This window comes from Solea senegalensis, linkage group LG5 (genome assembly GCF_019176455.1).
Source record: "Solea senegalensis isolate Sse05_10M linkage group LG5, IFAPA_SoseM_1, whole genome shotgun sequence".
In the NCBI taxonomy this organism is placed as follows: domain Eukaryota; kingdom Metazoa; phylum Chordata; class Actinopteri; order Pleuronectiformes; family Soleidae; genus Solea; species Solea senegalensis.
In genome coordinates, this window is record NC_058025.1 from 13538398 (window position 1) to 13561930 (window position 23533).

General features: G+C 40.3%; 1 protein-coding gene across 1 annotated transcript in view; it reads left to right on the forward strand.

Annotated features, from left to right (window-relative positions):
- The first annotated feature begins 123 nt into the window (after positions 1-123).
- LOC122769145 (corticotropin-releasing factor-binding protein-like) overlaps positions 124-23533 on the forward strand; it is a 74886-nt gene continuing 51476 nt past the window's right edge. Inside the window, exon 1 of the mRNA XM_044025458.1 lies at positions 124-196. Within this exon, the coding sequence (XP_043881393.1) occupies positions 124-196 (73 nt within the window). The remainder of the gene's footprint in view (positions 197-23533) is intronic.

Here is a 23533-nt window from a genome sequence, read left to right on the forward strand (position 1 = left end):
CACAGTTCTCCTCGGAAAGGTAATTCGACTGCCTCTCTCTGCTGCCCGCAGTCTTCCCCGCCTCCTGCTGATGGAGACCCCTTGTTTAGCAAATTAGCCCGTGGCTGAAAGAAATGGCAGAAGATGAGAGGATGCGTGATGAGCTGCACACCTACGTCACTGTTTCAGGACCGTGGACAGCATGGAGTCTGTACAGGTACGCTTCATGTATACTGAGATCATCTGCTTCTTAGTCTTTCCTGCTTTGCGTCTCTTGAAATATTACATTTTAAAATTGAAACCTGTACCCAACAATAAGTTATATTGCAATAATAGAAACAACTAGGGATGCCTGATACTATCGTTACGTTATCAGTATCGGCAAATAATGGCTTTAAAATGTATTATTTGATATCAGCAACACATCAAAGTCTGCTGATATAACTAATGACTACAACAGTAGGCTAAATAGACTGCTACCTTCTTGACTTTTATGCTGGCGCCCTCTACAGCAATTATTTTTGCACCTTTTTATTTAGCTCAATGAAGAAAATGTACATCTTCTGCGACAATAGTATGCAACATATGTGAATTTCACTACAGAAAAGACTAAATTTCATCTGCAGTTGGGTGCAAGGAAAAACATACATATATCAGTATCGTATTGTTTATTGGCCCAATCACTCCCAATATACTGGCAAAAAGTCCAATATTGTGCATTCCTAGAAACAACCTTATCTCTCAGGTCAAATTAACACATTTGGTGTGCCTTTTGCCCTATTTAGCTAGGATCAGCTCCAGCTTTCCCACGACCTTGAACAAAATAATTTGTAGAAAATGAAGGAAAGAAAATGACAACATGGCAATAAGGACAGCAGGACAACAATAAAAGGACAACAATGAAATAAATCGGCAATAAAATAAACCATCCTAAAATAAAGATCTAAGCACATACAAAAGAGTGAAAGCAAACATTTTAAATCACATGAGGTCTATTTCTGTATGCGCCACAATTCAGAATACATAAAATAATTTAAAGTGAATTTTCCTCTTGATTTTGATCATTGATGAAGGTTAAGAATTTCATTTCGTCAAAGCTCTGTAGACTGTTCCTTTCACGGCATTCCATTTTGGAATAGACACCGTAAACCATCTCATCACCACCTGTCTTTTAGAGTAATTAGGTCTCTACCAGTAATTACTGCCGGTATAATTAATTACTTTATGCAAGGAATCAGGCTTTTTGGTGATACAGATCTTTCTGAAAGTATCTTCCTTGTCTCTAAACTCTCATTAAATACACACAGCACTACATTGCAGCTTCACTATTTACAAAGACACACAGTCTCCCATACACTAACAGTACACTTATTATATACTAACTTTTTGTGTTCTGTGTGAGTAAATATTTTCTGACAAATATGCTACAATATTTAGATTACTTGTTGTTTTTTGAGCAATTATTACTTTTTTTCTACAAATTTTTACTACCCCAAAGCCCAACTGAAACAAAAGAGCAAAATCACCCTCCAGAGCTAGGATATTGACAGAAATAAAAACATAATAAAGACTTAAAATATTTTTTTCCAGGTTTGATATTTACATCTTTCTGTTAATTTCTGTCAGTTGGGTTTATTATAGTACATTATTTGAGTTGTATACGTCATATACCACAGCAATGTCTTCCATTGTAAAATTACGATGATAATGTTAATGATGAAAATGATAATTAGGATGATATCTGGAAGTGTATACGGTTCTGTTGAAAGCATGTTTGTAAAAAGAAAGAAGAGGTAAATCTAGACTTCCAATATTTCATATTTAGCAGTGACCTCTTGCTCAATGGCAATCCCAGACAATTTACTGAAATCATTTTATCTCAATTGTCTCTACAAGAAGAAGTATCAGGCCCCCTTAAAGCGACTGTGGTGAGTGTACTTTCCAACATTGGCTTAGTGTCCGTCAGTTGCCAAATATGCCCACTTGGGGGAGCTATGATCCAATAAGTTTCCTCCACCAGTTTTGCATAATCCTTTCTCATTTGCCACCAATTTATTTTCATTCAAACGAAGGGTGACCATGTGAAGAACATCAGATCAGTTGACAGCCTGTAAATGTGATTTAAACATTTAAGCACCATTTACCCAGATTAAGCTTCAATTGAAGAACAAATGCTATTAGGTAGAAATCTTACAGTATGTTCTAAATGATGGCACTTAAGATATTCCCTCTTATTGTTTGAATCCTATTGGTCATATTTAAATAGCAAAGGCACCATGCTACTTTGGTTTTGGCAAAGCCTATCCGATACCATTTACTTCAACCCGTGGTTTGGTTAGTTCTTAATTTTTTATAGACACAAACCTACTCATTTTGGATAATGTACTCTACATAATCTATATGGTGTTGCTGCCACGCTGATGAACAAAACACAAACCCTGAATTCATTGCAATTCAACTCACTCCAATACACACACACACACACGCGCACGCACACACAGCAAGAGAAAGAGTGAGCATCCCTCCGTAATCTTGTATTAATGGACCCAATCACAGACTCTATGAATAATCAATGGCCAGTGGTCTGCAACCGCAGTGCTGAGACCCTGAGTGAAACTGAATTTTCCTAATAAGACACTCACACACCTTGAGGCCCTAATAAGCACTAATGCACTGTGGGTTGAGAAAACGTCACATGGTTTGTTTGCTGTCGAATTTGAAAGATAAACATGCTGTTCAGCGGTGTGTGTGTGTTTGTATACTGTATATAAACTATATGTGTGTGTACATGGAAAAGAATGGTGTGTGAAGTCCGAGACCTATCTGCCCTTGTCCACTCAGGACTCTCCAGTGCTGCTTCCCTCAGATGACTCAGTGTGGAAACAACCGCTTTGGCTAATAGCTGCTGCATTAGTCTTTTAACCAACTGGTCATGGCCATTTAGTAATGTTCATTAGGTTGCAGACCAGAGTAGATAGGTTGCAGCAAGTGTGTGTGTGTGTGTGTGTGTGTGTGTGTGTGTGTGTGTGTGTGGCAGACAGACAGACAGACAGTCAGAAGCAGAGGGGAGAAGCAATTTACTGGCCAACTATGACAACCAAGTGTTAAAAGCTACAGATGCAGTTATCGTCATATTGCCCTGAATAAGAACCTTGTGCATAATTACATCTCATTAAGGTCTACGAGTGTTATTTTAGGGCTCTGAAAGGTTGGATAAGCAGGACTTGATATTATGGGTTATTAATGCTGCAACATCTGGTGCCGCTCTGGCACTATTATGACAGTCATTACAATGATACAGTGAAATGCAACGTAAAATGTTTTTTGTTTTTTTTTATAAGCGCACTGATGGAGATATAAATAGATACTGTATAAAGGTAAGTTAGGGTACATAGCTTTATACGTGGTGTGTGTTTGTGTGTGAATTTATTTGTGCTGATGACCAGTCAGAGCACATTCCACACCACAGACAGAAACAGCCCTCTGCTGCTGGAAAAGCGATTGATTCCCCATTTCCATATTAATGAGCAGATTTGTTAAGAGCCTGCAGGAGAGGGAGAAAATAACAGGGTCTTCATAGGGCATGACATTTATAAATAAAGCTGATGCAGAGAAAAATGGAAATTAAACCTTTTAGTTTAATAAATTTGAAGCGTCCGCAGCAAAGTGAGCGATTTGCATTTCCATTTGTGGCCAAATAATGAGAGGTCCATGATGAGCCTGCTTGTGCTACTTACTCATCTCAAACAGTCAGACAATCACTCCAGCGTACATCCCTTCACATCAATGTCATTAGCTCAGCAGGCCTGTTAACTCGGCTACTTGGTTTCTACAATTATTGGGTGAACTAGAGATTCCCCATTGTGCACAAAGGAATGCTCCTGTATGTCCTGTATCATTTCTGTCCTTGAATATTAAACATCCTCCACTGGTACATGCAGGTCAGGTTTCAGTGTAAAAAAATATATTTTGTTGTCATAAAGCAACTGTCAGAAAGAGTCTCCGTCTTTTACTCTGACTCTTACATGGACACACACACACACACACACACTTGCAAACTCACACACGTACACACAAAAGCATCACTGATTGAATTTATTGTGGAATGGATGTTGACTAGACCACTCCAAGTAGGCTAGATTGTTGTTGTTCCCAGATTGACAGACAGACCCAGAGCGGCTGATTGAAAGTGCCTTTTAGCTTGCTCTCACTGTATATTTGATTTGGCAAAATGGAAGGGGAGTCCAGTCTTTTCCCAGGATGCAAACGCAAGTCCCTGTGTTTGTAGGGGAGTCTGTGTGTTATGTGTTTGTGTTTGTGTGGACCATGCGTACACTGACTAGTGGATGCTTGAGTAAATGCTGCATAAAATGTGCCCCTTTCAGGTATTAATTGAATAATGCATGCACTCCGCTTGTCAGCCATCAAGTGGGCCACTTTCTCTGTGGCCTGTGCCGTTCTCCTTGCTTGTGAATTGACTAGATTTATTTGTGTTGTTCCAGCCAATGGAAGCCAATTGTTCCAAATGTTTGACGTAAACATGCAAAGAGCAGAGGTCTGCACGCATAAAATAGGCTTCCAGATTGATGCTTTACAGCCCAAAGTGTGTGTGTGTGTGTGTTCGCTCTTGCTGAGTCAACGGTGTGTTAAAGTTCTTTTTCAACCAATGATGTGATGAAAGGGAACAATTGCTGCCATAAAGACAAAAGGAGAGGAAGAAGGGAAACAGAAGCGTGGAGCATGGAGGAGTGCTCCGGGAGGAAGAAGAGTGCAGTTGGAAGAGAGATGAGCAGCATTCTGCTAAATATGCACCCTCATTTTCCATGCCTTTAATGGGACACATCTCATTGGCTGCCTTATGTCTGCTTCCAAACTGTAAAAGATATTTAGCTTTACACCTGCACAAAATTCCACATAATAAAGACGATATTGCCATATAGAGTCTTTGCTGAATCTGCTCTGTGCTTTCTAATGCAGCCAAGACAGCCGTAGTATTAATGCAGCTTGTAAAGAATAAAACTGGTTACCCTCAAAGTTACATTTAACTTGTCTTTGAATTGAGATGATGTAAAATTGAGATCAATCACTATATCCTTTCATTTCCAAGGAGACAGTGGTGTGGTGTTGTCTGTATTTGTGTGTATGGATCAGACTTAGTTGAGTGTGTGTGTGATGTGCACATCGAGGTTCGATTTGCTGATTTAGCACCTCTCTAATTTTCCACAAGGTAATATTTGCCATACCTGCTGTCATCTATTTTTATTATCCTGGTGAATATGTTTGTCTAAGGATATCAATAATCATAAACAAAGCCATGGCTCTTTCACCTCTCCCTCTGCATACCTCTCAGTGCTCTCGCCTGTCTCTCACACGAGGCTGCTCCCTGCTCGTACTCTGATTGCACACGGTCCACATATTTCAATGTGTATTTGGTAAAAATCAAACATTATCAAACCTAGTTTCCATCAAGCTGTGTGCCCGCATACAGTATATATCTGCACACACATAAATTCACACACATTGTGCCACGGCTCATGCCTTGACTGAGTGTGTGTTCTCCTATTACAGACAGTAATTACCGTCAGTCACCCTGTGTGTCCATAACAAGCCAGCATAATGCCCTAATCAGGCCTGGATTAATCCAACCCTCTCTCTAATCACTCTAAAAGTGATTTATATTGTTTTTCCTGTTCGGAACAAATGAAATCTGTAGCCTAAATTAATACTGGCTTTTCATCACGGGCAAGTTTAAAAGCCAGTAACATCACATTCTTGTCATTAGGGTTGTGTCTAAGGAGACTTGAATGTGCATGTACACACGCACACACACACCCACACACACACACACATGCCCATGTATTTAAGTTGACAGGAAAAAACACCTAATGTAATATTCCTTTTAACTATGAACTAATAACATTAATCTTCTGCAAAGAAAGGCTTTCAGACAAAGCAAATGGCATGATAAGAGGAAGAACAGAAATGTTATTGCTACTATTTAATATCACATGTCATCTTTAATTTAATAATTACCTTCAGTATAAGGGCTGCTGAAATTGCTTTTACACTGTACATGTGTTTAAGAACTTTTCAAGCTCATGTACAGTACGTTGGCGCCAGAATGTTTTGCACTGCAATGTACATGAAATCATATTGTATCCATCTACCAATTATTCTGATGAAAAATGTTTTATATCATCCTGTACGAGTCATTTGTCAAATTGCATCAGCCACAATCTTGCAATTTTCTTGGTGCTAGCTTTCGTTTAAGATGGAACGCCTTCTATTTTGGTCCATGCCTCCTACTTCGTTTCATTTCCATTGTTAAACAAATCAATTCCAACCCTGACTCACTTCCCACTGTTTTTCATTATGAAGAACGAAGCCTCGACACGAATAGTAACAGAACCCTGAAATTTTCTGCTCACTATTCAGTTTGTGCTCGGAATACAAACCAAACTCACAAGACACACATTTAACAAATGCAAATTGTGAGCCAATCTGGTCAAGCTATCGGGGCTCCCGGTTCCATATTCATTTCCTCCTCCCTGCTTATCACACACTCCAAAAACAATCCTGGGGTTAACCTGAAAGGAATAGGAAATGGAGATCTGACAGTGTCCACCGTCCTGCTCCCCTATCTTCCCCTTTATCGCTCTCTTTTCCACACTGTCTCTCACCTTTGTTCCCCCTCTCCACCTCTTTCCCCCTCTTCTCCCCTCAGTCCCCTGTTCTCTTCATGCTGTGTAATTCTCATCTTACACACTCTGTTGCTCTGGACTATGAATAATGCATAGTGTGTGAGAAATCCTCAATCTCATGCTTGGCTCCCAGCGAGCATTACGGAGCTTGCATCTCTATTATGGAGATGAATAGGAGAGAGGAGAATATTGCATAGGCTACACTGTAACTTCACCATTTGTTTTCTGCATTAAAGCCCCAATCTGGGATTTCATCAGACTACATATAAATTATGTACATAGAAAACAAGGAAAAGCTTGCTGATGAAAAATATTGTCAGACCTTTTCCAACAAACCACCATATCGTCACTGTAGTGTCACACTACAAATAAATTCAAACAAGAGCAAACTGTTTACAGCTTCAGAGTAGATTTGAAATTCATATGTATGCCGTCAGCTGTTGAAAGTGAAATTTATTTACAGTTAATCCATTTTTTTTTACTTCAATCAAATAATGCCATGCTGTTTTGCTATGGTTTGTTCAAATTCATTGGGGTTTTTATTTTTTACTTCTATTGTGGTTTGATTTCATGGAAATAATCGGATTCCAACTGCAGGGACACAGCACTTACACGTACAGGAGTCTGGCTGGGTGCATGTGCACATGGGTCTCTGTGTGTGTCCAACCATTGACACTTTTGTTGACCATTGCAATAGAGATAACAAAGCGGAATCGGGTTGCTGCTATTTTTCAGTTGGAAAAACACAGACTTTAAGAACAAGTCAGGTAAAGCGTTGTATGCTCAGTCCACAGTCTTGTCGCACTAGGAACAAATGAATACTTGACCCTTTCTGCTGACATTTTCTATAGTGTATATTGACTGAAGTGGCTTAGCTATGTTGCCTTCAATGTGAACTTTTCTGTCAGCTTTTACAATTTCATGTCAATGTTTTATTGATTTTCCTGTGTTGAGTTAAAGCCACATCACAGGGCACTTACAAAACAAAACTGTTATTTAAAAAAATTTGGAAAAAGTCTCGCTTTCTTCTCTTCAACCTTTGCAGCACCTGGAACTCTGAAGTGTTATGTATGCATTATGTGCGCGTTACTGTATGTGTGAGCCATGCTACGACATGAACCCAGTGTTTTATGGGGTGTGTACATGTGATAAAAGCACTGAAGAGTTAAAGTGCTTTTCTACCATGCTCAAAGCCATGTGTCAGCACTAGACCACTAAATCCACACAATTCCCTTGAACAGTTTCCCTTCCTCTGATAGTCTGTCATTCCCCTGTTTCAGATGGTTGACCACTGTGGCTGACAGCACTGAGTCCTTGAGGAGATCTTGTGTCTGTGGAAAGTACAGGACAAGCACTAATGTTTGAGCTTTCAAACCAATGCCCCTGTTGTTGTCCCCTTTGCTCTCTCTCTGCTTTGTTTCATTCCCAACGTCTCTATGACTGATGTGATCTTTGCACATAAAGCAACATGAGATTTTCGAAATCTTGGAGTGGTTTGAAGTGTTATACAGTGTAGCGGATAATAAATACCACCATCTTTCTCCTCTTTATGATGCTCCGAAATCTATTCCGGTCTTTTTTTATTTTCCGTCTTTATATTCTGGTTCACACAGTATCGTAATATAAAGCATGGATTGAGAATATTATGGGCAAAAAAACCTCCCCATTATTACATGCTGATGAAATGTTAACAGAAATATGCCTCTCATTTTGGTCGACATGGGTTACTCCTATCTTTTACATGCCCGTCTTGGAAGAAACCCAGATGAATCACGCTAACGACCTGGGCCTTGTGCTGCCGCACTGCTCTGAAATTAATATCAAAGGAATGGAGATATAGGGCAAAGAGATGAGAATGGGAACCCAGTATTCACTCTTGGGTACTACGTGCTCAGGCACAGACACACACATACATGCACTGTCATATACTGCACACGGACCCTGACAGGCAGGCTATTATCCCAGAGCCCAGGCTGCCGTAATTGGCTATCGCTTTTTACAAATGTGGCTCTGTCTGACTCGCATATCAGCTCCCGTCTTATCAACCGTGTAGGGGTCACCATGTCCGTGCTCGGGCGTGTGTATAGATGTATATGTGTGTGGCTGTGTCGCTGTAGCTGTATATGTTGAGGTCACTGGTGTATCCATCTCTCTCGTGTCTTCATCTCTCACGCTCATTGATGTCCATGCTAAATGTGCCACTGGATGCTGAGGGTGTCAGTGGCTGGCTCCTCTTTAGCAGTGCCACAGTATTTAGCCATTAGTCTGCTAATAGCATCAAGATCATGCCAACACCAGGGTAGCTGATGATGAAATATTAGCTTAGTTCAGGCCATCATTAGTTTGTCTGGGCTTTGCCTTGGAGGTCAGGTCCTTCTTATTTCTCTTATATAGAGATCAAACCCACTTATTATCTGAATGTGTGCATTGAAATTCCTAGTTTGTAATCGAGAGACTACACTGCAGCTGAAATCTAATGTTTTAATGTAAAAAAATTGCTTTACATTGTTCGCTAGGAAGGTTTTCTTTCCCTTATTTCCTGCTAAGATATTAGACATAGTTTGTGTATTTTGTGCAGTTGTGTTCATTTTCCAATTTACAGAATTAAGACTGGGCTCTAGATATAGTACTTGTGACGCTGCATTATGACGAAATCTCTCCATAGTTGTAAACGGTTAAAAACTCCTGCCTGCAGTAAAAAAAATATTTTAATTTACTTCATTTGTGCTTTTGTTTATGAATTTCAGTTACTTGAATCCCGGTTATTGTAACAGTGTGGATGGGATCTATATTTAGCCTTGAATTTAGAAACAAGCAGATTTTATTGTTCTTGTCAGATGAAGAGCTATGTATCAGCTCAATTACAGCCAGACTTACTTCAAATGTCCATATCACACTTATGATTTCTATTATTCACATTACCTATACATTATTTATCAATGCATTACTCGTAACATCATCCAGGAAACACTATCTGACTCCTGTAATATTCAAATCAAAGAAGAGTAAAACATTTCATCTCATAACCTGTACCTGTGTGTGTCATCTCTAGGGATGTAGAATGCACAGAATACAACTGAGGCTATATTTTCACTATTTCATATGTGATTGTGATAATAATATGTTCACTTCTTGTATGTAGCACACATGTAGATTATTTACTATGTCAACATTAGTCTGTCTAATCCACTGTTAAAATACTTTCATACTAAGTTGATTGCAAAACGAAAGATATTTTGTGACCTTTGGATCTAATTACACCCAATAAATGAGGAAGTTGGTTTGCTTTTGAATAGACCTCTCGTTCATGTCCGTTCACTACACGTTTGAAGAGTTTTACTTTAAGAAGACTCACTGATGTCATGGTGTAATTACTTTCCCACTAGGCGGGGCTCTGGAGCTGAAATTAAGGTGGTGATTTAAACTTGCATTTGAGTAGGCAACTGCTTGCCTATCATACTCTTGCACCTTGTTAATCCTTAACCAATAAATTAACCCTCATTACCAGTGTTGGAATATAGATGAGCACTCTCTCTCCCCACTCTTGCTCTGACTCTTCTCCCATCTTTTCTCTTCTTACCCTCCATCTAGTTTTTTTCTGTGATGGGGACGTCTGGGGTCAGTGGTTCTGTCCTATGTCGTGCCTGATAGTTCCTCCTGCATTCAGATTATTCTGACCTTAGATCAGTCCAATCAGTCCACCACTAAAGCACTTTAAACCCCAACCTATCCAGCAGCCAGCTGCTCCCTCAGTGTAAAGATTGCCTCATCTCTCAGCTTGTTTGTCCATCTGTCTCTGCCTCGTACGAACAGAAGGAACAGTGCAACTAAAAAGGAAACCGCGAGCAAATGCTCTTCGGGCTGTACCTCAATTTCAAATGACAAAGTAGAGACAGTGAGCTGAGCACTGGTGTGAGATGAGGTTCATCCTCAGGTGTCATTTAAACCTGGCCTCCTCTGTAAATAACATGCCTCAGCCCCACTTTGCACATGAGTCAAGTGATCTCAGCCAGGATTGGAGTTAAGGAGTGTGTATATGTCAGTGTCTGTGTTTTATCTTTACCCAACATAATATGATCCACTGTCCAGGTGTTTTTATTTTTAAATCACATGAATCAGCCCAGCTCTAAAACTTGCTCCTGTCATGAATGTGTTATTTGATGTCTTGATCTCGAAAATGTGATATGTTTAGAAATAAATCTATTGGATCACATACAGCCCTCTGTGTAATGGAGGTGTTTTCTAATGATCACATTTGATTGACACCTCAATTATCCTTTGCTACGGCCTGTCTTTCACATCTCTGACAAGCACACTTGATAAAGCACATGGCAATCATTCATTTACAGAAAAGATGAAAAATAGAACACATTTTTTGTCTCAGTGAGGTTTTCCGTCCAGCATTGCACTGCAGCTGTCCCTATTTGGTCGTGTTGGGTCTGTGCATCCTGTGAGAGGTGACTTGCCCGTTCCTGTGCATTCAGATGAACGTCCGGCCTTATTGTGTGTGACCTCCGTCTTTCTGGCTGTTTGCTGTCTCGGATAACATTTTGACATTCCAGTCTCCTCTCTCAGACACTGTGATACCTTGGACTGAGGGTGGATGGGGGGCCCAATGATAAGGCTTCACTCACAATTAGCAAGCAGGAGCAGGGAGGCGAGAGGGGGAAATTGAACTGTCAGAGAGAGAAGAGAAGAGAGGAGGAGTGGTGGAGAGAAGGGGGTGGTATTGTGTGTGTCTTGGGGGGTGACCCCATCCTGCAAAATGGAGCCCGTCATAATTTGTTCATTTGGTGCCCATCAGGCTCTACCTTCTCTCTCTAACTCTGCACTGCTGACCTCCCTCCCTCTGTTTCACTGTCTCCCATTCCTCCTCTCTCCTCCATCTCTCATCTTCCATTTCACCTTTCTTGCTTACCTTCACTCACAGCAGCATTATTTTGATCTACATTCATTGACTGCACATGTGACGACAGTGCCTTCCCTTTTGCCACATTCAAACTGAAGCTATTAACTGCATTATTCTCACTAAATGCATCAATTGGTGATTTACGAAAAAAAAATTACCCAGACGCTTCAAGAGCTGGGAGTCGGAAGAAAGGAGCTAACAAGATCAAGGCCTGTGTCTGCCCTGCTCCTTCGGAGGACATGATAGATGGTAATGTTAATGTTAAATAAGCAGAGAGGCTTTTAGCAGCTCTGTATTTAAATGTCAAATGCTGATGGGTCCTAATGAGATAATGCTGCGGAGAGCAATTAGCCTGCTCAACATAAGAGACGACTGTTCACATCGACACACGAAGACTCACATACACACACACACTGTTGCTGAATATATACACCTGTATACTGAGTGTATAAAGGAAAATATTGTTTGTAATCTATAACTCAAGGGTTGTTTGTAAAATCAGGTCAACCTGTTACAGTGTGTTACCCTATGGTGTCACCTTATAGCATAGTATTAGTTTATTCTTAAAACACTCTTGGTGCCTTTTTCCTACTTAGTTAATTGTTTTCTTTTATATACATAATCCATTTGTCTGTGATGAACAACACATGTTCAAAATTCCCATTTTTAGATGGAAAGCAAGACCTTTTTCCCTCATGATAATCTTCATTATTTTCCCATAAAATATGTAAGTGCCAAAAAACATGCAGACATTTGTAGTGCAACACATTTATGTTTGCGAAATATCATAGTTAAAGCTTAATTTATCAAAAATAATTGTGTTGAAACTTTCAATTTATTCTACTCTCTGTGCCTAGCATCCATATATTGGCCAATGTGCGTTGAGCTCAAGTCTTTGTCACTTTTATTAGAAGATCTGCATGTTTAGTTTTACCTTTTCAACTGAATTTGTGTACAAAATATAAATTTAAGTATTGGATATCCCTGAAATAGAAATCAATCTTTGAATGTAGGGTTTTTGCTCAAAAGTATTTCCTTTTATTTTACAAATTTCACCGGTGCTTAGTTTTGGCTGCAGGTTGAGCAAAGCTGTCACTGTTGATAAGACAATGTGGACTTCCATCTTTTTAAATCTCTTTCTCTCTCACTCACTACACAGCACAATATGTGTGAATTGTTACATGTCAGCAGGAGTGTGTATGGTGTGTGTGTCTGTCTATGTGTATGTGACAAAGAGGATACAGGTGTTGTTAGCAAGCTCTGAAGGTGACTGCTGGTCTCATCCATCAAACAGGCTTTCCTCAGGCTGATCCCTAATGGATCCCCTCAATCAGTGCCGCTCACTGTCAGTCGCAGTGCAACAAAATGAGAAATCAGGCAACTGGTTGTGCAGCCAAGGTTGGGAGTCATATAAAGGGGACAAAGTGATAAAGACCAGCTCGTGTCCAGCCTGTTGATTAGTATTGAGTGAGCTCAGCCTTCCAGACGGTCAGGACAGACGCAGAACATCAATCTGGACAAAGCTACATCTTTTAATAACTATAATTTAGCTGTACATTCACTAAACCATGCAGCAAACATGCATTTAGTATTTTTTGTTTTGCTCTATATAACAAAGAGATTATCAAATATTAATAACAAGACATTTGAGAACATCATCATTTTGAGGTTTGGGAAACACTGATAAACACGTTTAACATTTTCTGACATTTTATGGACCAAACAACTAATTGATTAATCAAGAAAACGGTCAGCATATTAAGCGATTGTGAAAATAATTGTTAGTTGCAGCCCCAATTCAGTGTCTCGAATGAAGTAGCTTTAATAAATCAGTATCATTTGGTAACGGGCTATATAGGCAGAGTGTGCCAGAGGTTTTGATTTCATTCTGGGCAATTTACAGCAGTAATGGAAATGGAAATGGTAAATGTGCTCAGGCCTCTCTGTACTTAAAGACATACTCCCGGGCTAATGTTGTTATCAAGTGTTAACGCACTTCACTTTACCATAGGCCATTAAAATCTATGAAAGGAGGACAGATTCAAACAGAGCATTCACTTTATTCATCTTGGTGCAGGGCTCCTGTCTATGTTAAATGCTGGTTCTGTCTTCCCTCCATGGTGATTTGATTTGAGAAGCTAATATACTGAAAGCCTCTTCTTACAGTTTCTCTCCAGCTACTCATTCTCTCAGCTTTTAAAGCCCAAAGCCTTCATTATTGAAAAGGCCTTTATTTGGTTTTAGGGTGACTGTGTATCACATTTTCCCTGGTGAACATGGAATGAAAAGGATTTGAGTGCTGTCAGTGTCTAAAATACTGTAGATTCATTATACAGTATATGTTGTACATTGCAGCGTGCGCATGGCTTCTAGATACTCAGGACAGAGAGGGAGTGATTCATAGAGGTGTGGAGTAAAAGTAAAACAATTGCACTAAAAGGTCTTGCTGCCAGGAACTGCACGAGATTCCCAACCACCTCACATTTGCATCAGTGTCACAGATTCAAGCCTCATGATGAGGGTTGCACCCTTTCTGAAGGTTTTAACCCATGACCCCATACTCTTTATACTTTTCAGACCATGAAGAGATAATAAAATAAATACATGTAATGTTTTTCTTATTGTGAATTAAATAAATGATAGTGTCAATATTCTTTTCCTATCAATTCCTTATTTTTTTTCTTGTTGCAGGCAGATCCTTGTCTGTTGACATATGTGGTGATATTAATATTGTTGGTGATATTGATTTGGAGACCTTTACACAATCATGTATACAGCTGTCTGCTGGTGGGCTTACCAATCACCATAAGTCAGTGTCTGGCTAAGTCACACCAGAAATTAATCAGTTTAAACGCAGTCTATTACACTATTTATGCAGCCCAGGTCCGTGGTTGACCCCAAGAAATAAAATCATTATTGTGATCACATTGCATCCAAAGCCAAGGGCACTTAAAGGGACTTTGAGAGCCTGATCAAAAGGCTGTTGGGATGTTGTTGCTCTGAAATTAAAAAGCTTTTAGCATCAAGCCAGTGACAAAGAGCCTCATTGGGATTTTTTTTAAGCATTATTGAATTGACGTCGCCAGCCCTGCCATAGGATTTCTTAGGGTACTCGCAAAGTTGTTGCTGTGGAATAACCTATTCAGCTGTTGTCATGGTCCGAGGGAATCACCTGCTTCGCCTATACTAGGGATGTCAAAAACTGTGGTCAATATTTAATGGTGAACACACTTAAATTAACAATGTTTATTGAGATGTATCAGTGCTGTGCAGAAATCTTATGCCTTGTTTCCACCGGCTCTACTCGCCTCCACTAGTACCTGGTACCAGGTACTATTTTTAGTACCTGCTCCTGCGAGTTAGTACTATGCGATGATTGGTCAGAGTGCTGTCACAGGAAGAAACGTCCGACACAGAAATCAAGCCAAACGGCGCCAAACTGTAGGTCAGTTAAAACTACTTAACAATCCTAAAAACGTGGGTTAATCTCCAACAGCTACCAGGAGTCTGGTCATTTAGTCTCCTGGTAGTCTAAATTCACCAATAACCCTGGGTTTAAATGCTGTTCTTTTGTTTGTTTTTACCAGGTGGAATGTTTAATCAACATTCACTCCACCTGCTCTGATCTGTATCAGTAGGAGCATAATTTCATTTCTTTTTCTTTTGTTCTGTTTTTGCCAGCAGTGCACCACATCTGGCACAACACTACTACACACATTCATCTTCCAGTTGTTAACATAGCCATTAGCATTGATATTTATAGTAATTCTTGCTTTCTAAAACTTGGGGCACTTGTAACATTATCACTGAGAGCTATGGAGTTGTTCTTTCTTCTATCTCTGTCTTGTTTTGTTTCAGTGCATGGATAACTTGTAATGCTGGGCAGTTAACCCCCCTCACTATATTCATTTTCACACAAGACTGGTATATGAAACACTTTTTCGACAGGGAACCCTTGTCACTGCTGCACCACCACACATGCTTCATGGCTTAGCTGAAGAAGTAACTGTGCTAGTAATTGCAGGGATGATCAATTTACATTTACTCCATGTTTGAGAGAACCAAGTATGTAGTTATGTTAACACACACACATTCAGCTGTGCCACTCCCTCCTCCATCTCGGGCACTATGAGCACACACACACAATCAATTGTGCCTCGCTCTTGCTGGAGCACTCGCTCATGCTCATGCATGAAAAAAATACCAGTGTTTACCATGAAACTGTTGTAATTTTGAAAAATACAGTGAGATAAATTTTTGGTGATACCACCCAGCACTAGTGACTTTGGTAAAAAAACAAAAAACAAAAAACACCACAGACAATGGGAAAGGTGTTTATCCCTTTTGTATTCTTGTTCTCACCCACTTTGAACATTTTTGGGTATTCTCACTAATTTTAGTAGTTATGCTCTCTGTCTTGAAACTTCCTTTTTTCAGGGTCCACCTTTCCAGAGGGACAGGAGAGAGTTATATATTATTTTATATTATATTATTTTGTGGGCCTTGAAGTTGATATCCCTAACCCATGTCTTGCTGCAACACCACTGTCAAAGGCATCTAACAGCTTCATACTGTACATTTTATTTAAAATCTATTTTATGCAGAATTGATTCTTGAGATCATGATTTATGATTTATTAGGATCACCGTTGTTTTGTATATTCTGAAGCCTTACCGCTCACTCCCGCTCAGTCCCTTTTTGTTTTACGCTGCTTGTTTCTTTCTCCCTCTGAAGCTAATGAAGGTTCCTTGGTTACAGTCCATGATTATCATACAGATAGGATCATATCCCATTGATTTTATGCAGATGATCACCTTTCTATGTACGCAGGGCTGATGGTGGTAGTAATTTACAGAAGAAAATCAATTACCCCTCTCGTCTGCAGGAGTAATTGTTTCTTATTTTCCTATTAGACAAACTGTGTTGATCAATGGTATAGAAAGATTGCCCATGAATACTATCAGCATAAATAGATTTGCCTTTGACATTAGTACTAGTTTTCCTTTAATGACCTGACCTGCACAAGGTCAAACCAATGCCACAGGGTGTGGTTTAAGCACTATATGTGAGGAATTTGCGTGTATTTACACTTTCTTTGTGAGAACATTTTCAGAAATGTTTACTTTCAGCAACCTCACTCGACTACTGTAAGCCTTTAAATGACCTGCAGGTCAACAGATATGTTCTCTATGGAGGTTTGATGGTGTGATGAAACAATTGCATTCAGTATCCGAATCCCAGGAGCCAGCACCGACACTGCTGTTGCTTTGCAAATGTTTCGTAGATGTATATAGTCAGTGGTTCCCCAGCTCCATCCACAACGTCTCTACCTGTATTGGTTTGGATTGATCTAGACACAAACTAATCACTTTTACTCACTGAAATAATTGGCCTGGCCTGGATCACAGTAGCAGAAGCAAACGATTGGTTCGGGGATCAATACTCTGATCAGAAGAGGTGTGAGCAGAATCAGGGATGCAGAAGAAGTAGGAGGGATGTTTTGGAATGTGGCAGATTAATAGTACATCTGATATCTTCTATACTTCACCTATCACATTTATCGTGAATCCCGTATTAACATTGCTGAGCTATTTTCTCAGGCATCATGCAAATATAACTGTCATGTTTCAGCATACAGAACCGTTTTCATTAGAGGTTCCTCATAATAATATTCTAATACACTTTTTAACAATGTCAAAGACATTGTTAAAAGTCAGAAACTTATAAAATTGTAATCATAAATTATACATTTCTACACGTTGCAAAAGTCACACAACCCAGAAGGCACATTTACCCTTTTCCTCAATGATCTACTCAAGATTAACTACTGAAGGACAAATAACAGATAAACTTATTTCATGTCTGCTGAGGTGAACATTTTATCTGGTTTTATCTTTGAAGAACTATGGTAAATGTTAAATGTTTGGTTGTGTGAATCCAATTTTGATGGTTGGTTGAGTAACATCATGGTGACAGTTGAAATTAAGAACTTGACTGAGAATGGGATGAAAACCCAATACTTCATAGTGCATTAACACAATGGCAATAGTATGATAACAGTATGACAATTATTTTATGATAGGGAAATTACTTTGTTGCATTGATAGAAAAATGTGGTCATCATGTGGTTATTGATTTTCATTCCCAAACAATTTAATGTGAAGGTATCACTCAGACAGTAGCCTATAGTGATTGTCATTATCAAGCCTGAGCATGACTTTGAAAATAACATTGTATTGATGTAATTTTATCTTCTTAGTTCCACACCATTACCATTGTTATTAACAAAATAGCATTGCATTAATAATACGACAGTTCTACCATAATATTACCTCACTTTTACAGCTTGAGTACCATACTATCATTATGTTGTTATTATAATATAATGTAAACTGTTACTGTTCTATATAGAAATTTGAATGAGGGTAATTTAGTTCCTTCCACCTGATCTGGATTATCAATGACTTCTCTCAAGGAACCCTGACAGGAAGTATCAACCAATCATGTAAACATGTACCTTTAACACACAATTGGTTGGAATGAAAAATCAAACCCGACTCCTCTGCTGCTAATTAGCGACAGCACTGTCTGAGTCTGATCTCTCGGATCACACAAGACATGGGAATAACTCTTCTAACATTTAGCCCCAGCTGTTGTTTTCTGGTGCTCTGCCTATTTCATGTAAAAAGCAGGTGGACCCACTATTTCATGCAGCCGGTGTGTTTGCAACCCTTAGACCCGCCACTACTGCCCTTGTCTATTCCTTATCCCACTGGAACATTATTTCTCTTTCATCCACGCTGGTCGTCCTCCTGCTTTGAGGAGGTTCCTGCTTGACTAGACAGAATGCTGAGCACAGTTCCAGAGCAATGGCCCTCCTTTCAACATTCACATCTCAGCATCTCCCCTGATGCTGCCCCTCTCTCGCTTTTCTCTTCTGCACCATCTCCCCTCCACTGACCTCCTCCCAACACACACAGCTTTTTCACTTTCTTCTCTTTTTGCTCTTCCTTTCCCCTTCCCTCTCTCTTTCTCTCTGTGGTTGTTGATTGGGTGTCTGAGTGCTTGTGGCAGCTGTGTGTTGTGTGTAATAGAGCAGAGAGCCTAGTCTGAATACAGCGATGGGAGAATTTGTTTATGTGAAAGATGCATAGATGGAGACAGGTCTCCAGACGCTCTGGGCTCTCTCTTGCTGTCATCCTGCATTCAGGCCGTGACAGGAGATCTGAGATGGCCAAATATGCCAGACGCTCACCCCGAATCCCCAGGCTGCACACTACAACCTACCCGATGTGTTTGTGTTTATTCAGATTTGAAAAAAAAGGATTTGTGTGTGTGCATCTGTGTGTGTGTATGTGGAGTGTGTACATGTGTATCCAGAATGGCATGCTTGATCAGACTCCCCTGCCACAGTCTTGGTCCAGGGTCCATTACCACTGAGCGATAGAGGGGAGAAAGTATACCTGCTATTTTCTTTTTATCCCGTCCCAGTGATCTCTTTCTCTGATGTGTTAGGTCTGTTCAGTGGGGCAAGGATTTAGCTTCCATTGCTGGTCTGAAACGTGTGTCCAGCTCAAACAGCTTATTTAGCACTTTCATTCCCTTCTCCCACACACTTGTAGTTGCATTTGTATGGGAATATTTGCAGCAGTTTGTCCAGTTTAGCCTTGTCACTTCAACCTTGCGTCTCCAGGGACTCTTCCCTTTGTCTTTGTGTCACCATGATGCATAGCCATGTGTTATTCAAATCAATCGTTTCAATTTAATAAATTCTACTTTTGGTTCAGACAGAGCTTTCTTGACTCTAGGAAAGACCATAGCAACACACGGTGTCATTTGGGCACGGTACCGAGCATGGCACTCTTCTTCGCAGATGAAAATATACTCATGTATTGGAATAATATGCACAGAGGAGAGACAGTAAAGCACGATTAATGAAGACTGAATTTGAAGTAGCTGGTTGGCTGTTGTTCCCATTAGAATCCATGCTTCCATCAATGCAGGTTGACTAAAATGCGAAGGCTGCATTCTGAGAGCAACCACAGTCGGCATGTTGTGGCCTTTTAACTGCCTTCAGCAATCACATTTGATGCTCCTTAATTATCCAACACTCCCCTTACTTGCTACCTTGCTGCCTTCTCCCCTCTCGACCACAGAGACTGCATTTGCTTACCGCTCTGCCTTGCCTAAGTGTTCGCCTGCATGTAAATTAATCTTGATTCACTTTACCCTGCCCTGCTGAGTGCTACAAATTACCCTATAGCAACGAAACAGCACAAGTGAAAAAAACCCAAATTGCTGCACTTGATAGGCTGTTGCTCCGGTGCTTTATGCCATTACATTAGAGCTACATAATGAATGCTCTTGTGAAAAGTAGTGTGTTGTAGGTTTTTAATTCATCCTGAATGGCAAGTGTTTGTGCATCTCTCTCACGTTGTTTGCTTGTGTTTGTCTGGAAGAAGCTTTAATGAAGGAGGCCTTCCTGGGTCACCTCGAGGCATACAGCAGTCCCTTTCATAAAAACCGTCAGCAGCCATCAAGCCATTTACAGGAACTTCACAGAATGAGCTGCCTTTTGTGCTGTAGGCACCCTAATTGGACGAGAAAGAAAAACAGGCAACACATCCACTGACTGCAGTGTTTGTTTCTGTGGGTGTTGCGCGAGAGGTTTTATCTCAACAAAACAGGCTGCAGCTAGAGTGCTTCATTTTCTACCCTCACCACTCTTCACAACTCCCCCTGCCATAGTTTATTGCTTTTAAACCACACTTTTATGTTTGTTCATCACTGATGGATGTTCAATCGGTACTTACTTGCCTGTCTGGCGAGACAATGTTTCTTAAAGTCCATCTTTGTTGTGTCATCAGGACCAAAAATAATTTTTATTTGCTGTGTTTAATCTCGGCACATTAGTCAAGTATTCGAAGAACCTTGACTATTGACAAGGCAAGGACACCGACTGTGGGCATGTCCATGTTTGTGTATGTGTGCATGTTTGTGTGTAAATCAATGACAGTGAATGGGAGGAACCCCTCTACAAACCCTCATCTTTCATCTTGAATAACCAATATCATAAACAGACGCTACTCATCAATCTCACCTGTGTTCCCGATACAAAGATGGGAGGCAGGCCGATTTCCCTCTCTTTCTGCAGACTTGATGACATTTACTAAATTGCCCTATGTGTGCCAATGTGTGTATGTATGTGTGTGTGTGTGTGTGTATATATGTATACATATATATGTATGTATATATATATATATATATATATATGTATGTATATATATATATATGCAGTTGCCATCCTGCACATGCACGGAGGGTTTCGCCCCAAGTCCAGCACACTGAGCGGAAGGAAGGCCGAGTGTCAAAGCTACTATCCAGGATCAGGAACTGGCCCCCAAATGATGAACTCACAGCAGGGGGGGTAAGATGCTGGCTGGGTAGGCGTACATGGAACTCCACAAACAAGTGTCTGGAATAGTGTACAGGAACATCTAGCCGAGTATGGACTGGAAGTCCCAGAATCAAGATGGATGACAGTGTAGTGGGCAGTAGTGAGGGATATGGCAAACTCAAGCGACAGCAACATCAAGAAGAAGGACCATGAGAAGTTTCAGAAATGTTAATGGCTGAGAGAGGAGCTGGAGAAGATGTGGAGAGTAAAGGCAACTGATATGAGCACTAAGATCTGTAACCCTCAAAACTGTAAGAGTGGTGCCAACAGATTCCAGGAACAACATCTGAGATCTCTGTCCAGAAGAGTGCAGTCCTCTTCTGGACAGCTAAGATACTGTGCAGAACCCTCAGGCTCCCAGACCTCTGGTAGAGAACCTGAGCTTGGAGGAGACACAAGACCACCCAAATGAGCGAGTGGGGAATTTAATTTTTTTCATATATATATATATATATATATATATATATATATATATATATATATATATATATATATTTATAAAAATGTACACACACATATTGTGTGTTTTCTTTCCTCCTTCCTTCCCTCCTTGCTTCATCCATCCATCAAACCTGCAGTGCCATACTCCTCCACAGAGGGGCAGTGCAGCAGTTTGCTTGCTGTGAAAGGTCTGGGAGAGAACATGAAATAAAAGTGGGGATAAATCAGGAAAACCAGCACAAATGAAAAAGAGGTAAAGATTGAATTATGTTTAATGATGTCATTTGGAGAGGAGTGTACTATATTATAACAAATGATAAAAGTGTGTCTTAATGAGTAGTCATAAAGACTCTGTAGACAATCTTATTCAGTAGGCCTCAGGATTGGCTTGCAAGGATTCTCAGGGTTGGAAAAGAACAAAGTGACTTTGGGACAATTATTGTATCCCTGTTTATTATCACTTACCAGTTCCCACCTAAATTGAATGTGCTGTAATTTCAAGCATGTGTGCTCTTCTGTGGGAATGTGTGTCCATGGGCCAAGGTCATGTAAACATTACTAGCTTTAGGCAACAGAGATGATCTCTGTATAAATAATTGATTGAAAATATAAATCTATTTGTCAGATCAAGACATATAAACAAAGTGTGTGTGTTTATACATGTCTGTAGTAGGCTGTGCAGACAAATTTTAATTCAAATGTATCTTTGTTAAGTCATTTTGCAAATTAAAAGGGCATTTTGAGGGTGAAGACTGACTAGAATTGGGTTTTTTTTCTGATGTTTTTTAAGGGTTAGCAGTTAGAAATGTAGTTAAGGTTAGGGTAAGTGGCTAGAGAGTGCATTATGACGATGAGTGTGCTCATGAAGAATGCTGTACAAGAATGTGTGTGTTTCACTACAAAGGTGACAGGCAGAGCTAAACCACAGACATTATTTCAAGAGTGAGCTTAAGGCATGTTGAACAACATCTCTCTTTCACCCACAACTGTCTGTCTTTAATAACACTTGAAATATCATGTGCTAGTTTTTCGCAGAAAAGAAGAAAAATGTGATTGTGATTGAACGTCTCTTTTCCCCTGAAATGGCTCACGTTTAAGCGGCGCTGCTCAATGAAGTGTTCTCTAGCCACCTGTTCCCTTCTCTGCACTGAAACTTAACAAAGTTCAGAGCAACTGCTAAACAGAGTGCCACAACAATTAGTTGGCAACAATTAAATATCATTATGATGCAATTAATCTGCACACAATTCATTAAATACTAATTCCATATGAAAATCGGGGAGAGAGAAAAATGCCATCAATATGCTGCTTTAATTAGTGTGTGATTGACAGCTTGCTGAAATAGCGGGCCTTTGTATAGGATGTCATGGCCCCTTGTTTGTGTGTGTGTGTTGTGCACAAAGTGGATCATCTTAATGTGTTGAAAGGTAAACTCCCCTCTGTCTGTTGATGGTAATTGAGTTTGCTCCCTGTGGGGTTGCTGGTATGGCCAGGTTGGGGAAGGTTGGTGGGGGCATGATCTGTGCTAATTATTGTACACGAGAGTCTGTTTTGGCCTGTGTGTGTGTGTGTGTGTGTGTGTACACATGTGTGTCCGTCTGTGTGTGTATGTTGTAGATGTGTGAAACTGAATGGAGCCATATGACTCCGGGTCACACCCTGAGTGCTGTCGCTAGGATACAGCATCTGAAGCATCATGGAGGGGTGGTACTGGGGTACTCCATCTTCGTCCCCCCACCACCAACGCCACCACCCCGATTCGGCTTCCTCTGCTGTGTCTCCCCCTCTGCCACTTCCCCCTGGGGTTTGGCTGAATGGGCTGGGCTGACAGCGGCTGAATGGTTTGGGGTGACAGGGGGGTGGTGTCCTATTTGTCCCTAAATGCTTCTTTATAGACCCCTGATAATAGACTGGCTGCCTGTTCCACTTCCCCACCCGCCTCACCAAACCTCTGCCACCCTCACCCACTCTGTCTCTGTCTCCTTGTCTCATTGTCTCCCCCCTCATCCCCTCTGTCTCGCTTTCCTCCCTATAATATCTCCTTCT